Source organism: Marmota marmota, unplaced genomic scaffold (assembly GCF_001458135.2).
Source record: "Marmota marmota marmota unplaced genomic scaffold, marMar, whole genome shotgun sequence".
NCBI classification, from domain to species: domain Eukaryota; kingdom Metazoa; phylum Chordata; class Mammalia; order Rodentia; family Sciuridae; genus Marmota; species Marmota marmota.
The window spans coordinates 2,943,154-2,952,267 of record NW_026000019.1 but is presented as its reverse complement, the minus strand read 5'-3'; the positions used below and the strand labels follow the sequence as shown (position 1 = coordinate 2,952,267).

The 9,114-nt window shown below is 34.1% G+C and overlaps 1 protein-coding gene across 1 annotated transcript in view; it reads left to right on the top strand.

The window, feature by feature from the left end:
• The window catches only part of Cdc73 (cell division cycle 73), a 122,013-nt gene that overhangs the window by 499 nt on the left and 112,400 nt on the right, over positions 1 to 9,114 (top strand). Inside the window, exons 2-3 of the mRNA XM_048810213.1 lie at positions 3,461 to 3,589; positions 6,532 to 6,601. Of these exons, the coding sequence (XP_048666170.1) occupies positions 3,461 to 3,589; positions 6,532 to 6,601 (199 nt within the window). The remainder of the gene's footprint in view (positions 1 to 3,460; positions 3,590 to 6,531; positions 6,602 to 9,114) is intronic.

The window sequence follows — 9,114 nt, the reverse complement described above, 5'->3', positions numbered from 1 at the left end:
TGACTTTACCAGTTCTTTTCCCCCCAGTATGTATCAAGTACCAGCAACGTGTAGGGCTGGTGCACAAGTGTACCTGAACGTAGGTGCACAAAGGAGCACACCGTCTGCTGCCGGAGACGTTCCTTTTTGTTCTTAAAATTTTCTTTGAGACTGCCATGTGTTCTGTCTCAGGTGGCTTTTGCAGCTCCTGGTCGGTTTCTTCTTCCTTAGTAATTGGGGAGGGTGTTATTCCTCAGGAAGAGAGAAGGGCACGACTGCGTGAAGCTAAGATGGGAAAGAGTTGGTTAATTTGCAATAATCATCAAAACCAGTGCTAGAGAGGACAACAGGAGTTTTTCAGTTAGAAAGTTACTGAGCAAATGAAATGAGCTTTACAGATTTAAGAAAATAATGGTGTGTGATTTTGGAAAGTGTGTATTCAAGAAAAATGTTTTGGGACGTCAATCCATGCATGCCACGTGGGGTCTAGTGAATTTTAAGTCGTTCAGGGTTAGGGTTAGGGTTAGGAAAACATCTAGATACAGTTTTAGTGATCATTTAATGATTGATCACTGTTATTGATGCTTAATTTTGATAATTTGACCTTTAGACCAGAACTTTCCTATTCATTTTGTTTGAGTGGAAAGGGCTTTATGGAGAGTTGATGAAAAACTGGGAAATTTAAGGGATTTCTTTTAGCCTTCTTATTTCATAAGCTTTATGAAATATTGATTAAACGCCATTCTGAATTTCTTGTTTTACCCTTTGAAGATAATTGCATAAGCAATATCTGATTGAAGTAAAAAACCACTTTTTAGTTGTAGATGGACACATATGCACACTCCCTTTATTTTATTTATTTACTTTTATGTGGTGTGGGTGATCGGTTGAACCCAGTGCCTCACATGTGCTAGTCAAGTGCTTTACCATGATCTACAACCAAAAAGGCTGGCCCTTGATTGGATTTTTAATGGATACATATATATGTGTGTATGTATATATATGTGTGTGTGTGTATGTGTATATAAAATTAATAACAAATATTCAGGTTTTAGGGCAGTTTAATTCAAGGAATAGAAAAATTCTTGAAACCCTGGCTCCTGACTCAGAAGAATTAATCCAAGTAGAAGAGATAAGAATAAGTAACTTGTGAAAGGCTTTCTATCTCAGAACAGTTACTTCTAGTTACGGGTATTTTAAGGAAGTTTTCATAGAAGTATGTGACATATTTGCATCCCACTGAGCTTTTTTGAATGAATGCATGGACAAATGAGTAAGCTTTACAGAATGGGTAAAAACCCAGGCACAGTGGCTCACATCTGAAATCCCAGTTACTCTGGAGGCTGAGGCAGGAGGATTGCAAGTTCTAGGCCAGCCTGTCTTAAAAGATTGGAGCTGTGTCTCAGTGGTGAAGTGTCCTTGAGTTCAATCCCCATCACCTTACCTCCACCCAGAATGGGTAAGAGTTCTGAGTTAGAGGAGGTCTAGGGATGTAATTCAGAGGTAGAGTGCTTGCCTACTAAGCACACAACCCTGGATTCAATTCCCAGTACTCCCTCCAAACAAAAACTAACTTCTTTGAAGAAAAAAAAAAAAAGTGACAGATTAGTTCTTCAGGATGACAGAGCTGTATACTAAAGGCATAAGGGCTGAAAAGGACATGTTTTGATAGCACTTCATTGAAGGCAGTGAAAAGGAATGCTTAAAACAGATTTCAGACTTTCAGCAGTGAATCACTGAGAAATTTTCCTTTTCTGTATATGTATGTACACCTGTAAAGATGTACGTATGTGTAAAACACTACATACCCTTATTGCATGCAGTGTATTGTTATTTTTACTCTATCATAAGGAAAAACTGAAATTTCTTTGTACAGTAATAAGTGAGGTGTGGTTTGAAATACATTAATATAGAGATGGTAGAAAAGTCCAATTGGGGACTGGTTATAGTGGGTCGTATTCAAATGAATTCAAATAGTACATTTGAATTATGATGGGTAGATGTAGAGGGAAAGGTGGGATTGAATACCCATCTCTTTCCATCTTCCATACCTTTTGCTTTTTTTTTTTTGTGGTGGCTGGGGATTGAACCCAGGGCCTTGTTCATGCAAGACAAGCACTCTCTTGTGCATGCAAGGCAAGCACTCTACCAACTGAGCTATATCCCTAGCACCCCCCCCCCCTTTTGCATTTTGGTCTGCTTTCTTGCTGAAAAATCTTTCAGAGTTGTGTGACTTTTTGAAGTAGGGTAAAGGGTGGGATTGGACATTAAGTTAGTTATATATAGCCCCAGTTTCTCAGACACTGAACACAAAGTATGGCCCCACTTAGGTCTGGCCAGCTATAAATAGGTGATCTTCTAGAGCAGCTTACCCATAGGTGACAACGTTGGAGAGCTTGTTCCTATAGACTATATTGTTTTATTACAATTTGTTTTCTCTTAAGGATCCTCCATTCTATAACTGATATTTATTTATTTTTGGTACCAGGGATTGAACCCAGGGGCCCTTAACCACTGAGCCACATCCCTAGCCCTTTTTTGTATTTTATTTAGAGACAGAGTCTCAATGAGTTGCTTAGTGCCTCTTCATTGCTGAGTCTCCAATCCTCCTGCCTCAGGCTCCCGAACTGCTGGTATTTACAGGCAAGTGCCACTGCACCCAGCTCAGCTCCCAGCACTTTTTAATATTGTGTTTAGAGATGGGGTCTCACTGAGTTGCTTAGGGCCTCTCCATTGCTGAGTCTGGCTTTGAACTCATGATCCTCCTGCCTTGGCCTCCCTCTGGGATTACATGCATGCATGGTGGCAAATGATTAGGTTTTTTTCTCTGTTGATAAAGCCCAGAGCCTAATTTGGGTCCAGTTCTAAAAAGTTTGTATTGTTCTTTAGAGTAAAAATGTGTGTGTTTTCCCTACTTCTTGCATTTTGCTATTGTCTTCCTTTGTGTTCTTTTTGCTTTCCTGACATTACACTTAGTAGATTTTATAATTTAGGGGCTTTGTTTTTGTTTTTGTTTTTTCTTTGGTACTGGAAAGTGAACTCAGGGGCACGTAACCACTGAGCTATATATTCAGCCTTTTAAAAATATTTTATTTAGGAAACTGGGTCTCATTGAGTTGTATAAGGCCTCGCTGAAGCTGGTGTTGATCCCATTCTCCCAAGCCTTCCCAGCCTCCCCAGCTGGGATTACTGGCATGTGCTACTGCTTCAGACATTTTTGTGTATTTTTTATTATTTATTTATTATTATTTTTATAATTATAGATGGACAGCGTGCCTTTATTTGATTTCATTTTTTATGTGCTGCTAAGGATTGAACCCAGTGCCTCACACATGTTAGGCCTGTCACTGAGCTACAGCCCCAGCCCCAGTTATGTGTATTTTCGTTAGCTATGTTAAGTACATTGTTGGATGGTCAAGTGGGTAAAGATGAATCGATACATGTACCTGAGCCCAAATAATTGAATTTAAATTGTGAATAAAAATTTTGCTTTAATGATTTCAGGACTGGAAAGGAAGGCCAACCCAGAGAGTACTACACTTTGGATTCCATTTTATTTCTACTTAATAATGTGCACCTTTCTCATCCTGTTTATGTCCGTCGTGCAGCTGTAAGTAGGGTTTATTTTAAAACTTGTTTTTTAACTTAATTGTTTATAGGTATAGTTTGGCATATAAGTTTCCTGGAGGATTAAAATTTGGCTACTTTATGATTAATACAAATTTTTTAATCTGTGATTTTTTTAAATGTGAAATACACATCATGTTATAACAAGAGAAGTTATAAAGGTATTTACAGAGATGTTTTTATAAAAATTTATAAGATGTGGGAAGGATCCTGATGTTTTGGGAAAAAATTTATTTTGGTCATAAAAGTATTAACAGACATTGTTTTAAATAGAATTAATTTAGCAGTTATTTTCATACTTGATAAATTGATTTGTTTTCAGTTTTGCTTGCTTTCTCAGTATTTGAAAATCTTTTTACTTAGATACAAATCTTTAGAAACAATTTGAAAATAACTAATTTCATAGAGGCTTGATGATGACATTCTAGGGAAGTTCTTTATTATAATCGATAATAGATTTCAGAGTTATTTGGGTATGATAGCTGTGTGGCATTGCAAATTGCTATAAATACCTAAATAAAATGCCCCCAAATGATAATACTCAGTTTTTAAAATTAAGCCCACAGATTCTTTTTGATAGAATTTGATATATTTTTTGAGATACTGAAATAATTAAATATCTGCTTACAATATTGTTTTAACATTCTTACAAGTACTGCTTTATTGAAATGTATTAATTTATAAATACTTTTTCATTTGTTAGAGTTTTAAATGGTTTTATTTAAGCTTCATAAATATCTTCGTGTCTGTCATCATTAGAGCTTCTGAGTTATTGCTAGTTTGCATTTAAAAAATTTTTTTTTTTTTAGATGTAATGGACCTTTATTTTATTCACTTATTTATATACAGTGCTGAGAATCGAACCCAGTGCCTCACAACACATGCTAGGCAAGTGCTCTACCACTGAGCCATACTCCAGCCCCTAGTTGCATTTTATCTGTGTAAAATTTAGTTTTATAAATTTTCCCTCCTTTCTAACTAATAGTTGAGATTACTGACTTATGCATGGTATCTTAAATAATAACTTGCTACTTAAAGCAGTTGAGAAGAAGGTGTCATTTTATCTGATAGGTTTTTTAAAGAATTAAACCATAGATTCTGCTTTTCTGAGTGAGATATACATATATACATGTTTAGTGTTAAATACTTATACTTGGTAAATATTGGAGAAAAATATTGGCATCTCTGTAAAGATATTTTGTATCATCTTTAAAAATTGAGTTAGGCAGAAATTAGAGTTTTTTTTTTTTATATATCCATTTATTTTGGAATAATAAAGGTGTTTTAAGCATTCAGTTTAGATTTATGGATCATGTTCTTTTAGAATGGTTGTAGAGTATAATTAATGGATAGTTATTATCACTGTGGACCTTGGTCACATAAGATTTCAATTTTGTTTTTCTTAAATATTTCTCAAATTAGAGGTGTAGAATTCTAAAATTCCAGGGCTCCACTTTTCTGATTTCTTGATGTTAGTTGCTTTTTCGTGTGAACAGACCATTCTTGAAATAAGTATTCTGGCTCCTATTTTATTTTTATTTACTTACTTTAAACAAGAAAAAAAAAATATATGTATATATACAGTGCTGAGGATTGAACCCAGTGCCTCACACATGATAGGCAAGTGCTCTACCACTGAGTCACAACCCCAGGCCCCTGGCTCATATTTTAGTATGTGTAGACTTATGTCTTTTAGTTGGCTATAATGTGTATGTAATTCAATAGTGACTAAGCAATGAAGTATATTATTAAACTTAGAAATAGTAATTTGAAGAAAATTAATTCAAATATTTAAACTATTTATAATATTCCATGATGACTGATTTGGGGAAAAAAACCTGCAAACTTGCACACACAAAACCCATGGACTTTCTCCTAAGGAGAAATGAAAATTTAGCTTGATCTTTTAGGGGAAAAAAAAGAATAATGATTAAATATTCAACTAAGTAATTAAGATGTAAGTACAGAATGTTTGGCATAGTGAAATGTTCATTGTGAAATAATTGGCCATTGATATTAAGGGTTCTTATTACTTCTTTGTTTTTGTTATACACGGACAAAGGATTTAAACCTGTATAATCAATTTGCCATCATTTTTTCTTACACTGTTAACATTAGAAAAATGATATAGCAGTTGTGGTAGCGATAGGATTCATTGATTTCCTGGCCCAAAAGTTATTCTTACCTGAACTATACAGTTTTATTTGCTCATCTCTTTACATCTTGATAATGTAGGTTAGTAAAGGAAAATTATCCATTTTTCTGAAATGGATACATTTTTTCAGGTTCATTTTTTAATCTTTTTTCCCCCCTATTTACAGAATTTATACATACTCAAGGATAAAAAGAAATATGTAGAAGGTAAACAACCACCATACATTTTTCTGTATAATCGCCTGTGCTTTTCTCCTGTCTAAACAACATGTGCATATTGTTAATTATGAAAATTTAGTTTTAGTGGCTAATTCGGTTTATTTGGAAGAGGTCATGCTGCATATTTTGAAGAGGCCTGGTTTTTGCGTGAGAAAAGAAAGCACTGTTGAGATGGTGCATAAACTGAGAATGCAGACTAAAAGTTATTAGTCTGACTTGCAGACATCTTGAATGCAGTTAAAAAAAATAAGGACCTAGAGTAAGCCATGAGAAAAAAAAAAGACTGAAATTAATATTTTGAAAAGAGAGTTACTGTTTCCTTTCTAATAATTATCTTTAATACATCTTCCTGGAATTTCCAAAATAAAATTACTAAAAATTAACATTTAAAAATTTTTCAAGATTTTTAGGTTTTTTTAGCTTAGCATATTTTTTTACAAATCTGATTTTAATGTTATCAAGATATTGGAATAAATTCAGAGATCATATGAACTTATCAGGTTTTATATAGTTGTTATCTATTTAATATGTAATTTAAAATTTTGGTTTCAGACTGAAAATATTCCTGTGGTTAGAAGACCTGACCGAAAAGATCTTCTTGGATATCTCAATGGTGAAGCATGTGAGTACCTTTTAAATTGCTCACTCTTTTTTTTTTTTTTTTTAAGTATTTTTTTAGTTGTAGATGGGCATAAAACATTTATTTATTTATTTATTATGTGGTGTTAAGGATTGAACTCAGTGCCTCACATGTATGAGGCAAGTGCTCTACGATTGAGCCACAACCCCAGCTCCCTAAATTGCTCACTCTTAAGTAGCAATTGTTAAGTAGCAGTTGTTCCCCCCATGAAATAAGTATTGGAAAATTTATATTCCCACTAAAAATAAATAAATAACGTAGCTCTGTTCATATGTTCCTCTTTCTAGTTATAGTGATTATGCTTTGTCTCTAAGGCTAGTAATCCCTGTTGTATGTGGATTTTTTTCCACATTCTCAAAAGACTTTACTTGTGTAAATTATTGTTTCTGTCTTGCCTCAATCAGTTTTCTCCTTTTTTCTGCATCATTACTTTTTAGAATACATATAGTAAGATATCTCATTTAAAAAAAATGTTTTTGACTTCAGGTTTTATCTCCTGGTCCATTTGTTTTGTCTCTATTACTGCAAAATTCTTTGCAAAGTTCTTTGCTATTTCTTTATCTTGATTGTTTCTTGAAGTCACTCCTGTGTGGCTTTTATTGATACTGTCCTACTGAAATCATTCTAAGGTCAGCAGAGACTTATGGTATCTATTGGGCTCCCTTACCTTTCTCCACCTGTCAACACATTTGTTACTATTAACCACTCCCATTTTTGAAAGTCTTTCTTCACTTGGCATTTGTAACAATCCAAACAGTTTTTCTTAAAGAGGGGTAGAACTAGACAAGGTAATTTTAAAGTTTGGTGAATATCCTAAAAAATTGTGGAAGAGCAAGAGAAAAAGACTAGTTATTTTAGATTTTGGAAGTTTTAACAAAGCCCTAATAATTTAAGAACTGAGAGAGAGTTGATAAACTAATAAACAGTTTTTAATCTGTAGGATTAGAAGTACATTTGTTAATTTAACATGAGTAGAAAAAGGCATGTCAAATGACTGGGGAAAAGGTGGGATTATTCAGTTAATAGTTTGGTAAAGGTAAAAACCTTATGTATTTTAATAAAAGACTTGACAAACTGATAAAAAATATTTCAAATTTTATTAGAAAAAAAACTGTCTCAACTAATATATGAAGTTGTTCTGGAAATATATACCAAAAGAGACTTAAAACCACGAATTTCGGTCATACAGTTCACTAATCCAAAGAAAATATGCTAAATATGCTAATTTCTTTCAAAAATCAATTACCAACTATTCAAAGATATCATTTAAAAAATTTTTATTCTAATTAGTTATACATGACAATAGAATACATTTTGACACATCCTACATAAGTTATGATATAGCTTCTCATTCTTCTGGTTCATTCTCAGTCCTCTACATACATTGTCCGCGTATGTAGTCATATGCTCAAGAGGGTATTAATGTCTGATTCATTCTGCTGTCTTTCCTACTCCTATTTCCCCTCCCATCCCTTCATTTCACCTCTGCCTAGTCCAAAGTACTTCTATTTTTCCCTAGGGCACCCCCCCCATTGTGAATTAGCATTTGCAATTTAGAGAAAACCTTTAGCCTTTGGTTTTTTGGGATTGGCTTATTCTGCTTAGCTAGATGTTCTCCAGCTCCATCCATTTACCTGTAAATGCCATAATTTTGTCCTTCCTTAAGGCAAAGGATATTCCAAGTGTGAATAAATACCACATTTTCTTTATCCATTCATCTGTTGAAAGGCACTTAGGTTCGTTTCATAGTTTAGCTATTGTGAGTTGAGCTGCTGTAAACTTTGATGTGGCTGTATCACTATAGTATGCTGATTTTAAGTCCTCTGGGTATAGATGGAGGAGAGGGATAACTGGGTCAAATGGTAGTTCCATTCCATGTTTTCTGAGGAATTCTCCATACTGCTTTCCATAGTGGTTGCTCCAATTTGTAGTCCCACCACCAATATAAGAGTGTACCTTTTTCCCCACACCCTCGCCAACATTTATTGTTACTTGTATTCTTTTTAAAAAAATTTAGTTTATTTTTTATTTGTTCTAATTAGTTATACATGAAGTAGAATGCATTTTGACACGTTGTCTACAAATGGAGCAAACTTCTCATTCCTATGGCTGTACATGGTGCAGAGTCATTCTGGTATAGTGTGATCATACATGTGTATAGGGTAATAATATCCATCTTATTACACCATCCTTCCCACCGTCAAACCCCTTCCCCTCCCGTCACTCCTCTCTTCCCAATTCAAAGTTCCCTTACTCTTCCTTACCCCACTCCATTATGGATCAGTATCTGCTTATTAGAGAAAACATTTGGCCATTGGTTTTTAGATTTGGCTTATTTCACTTAGCATGATATTCTTCAGCTTCATCCATTTACCTGCAAATGCCATAATTTCATTTTTCTTAAGGCTGAGTAATATTCCTTTGTGTATATATACCATATTTTCTTTATCCATTTATTTGTTGAAAGACTCCTAAGTTGATTCCATAATTTAGCT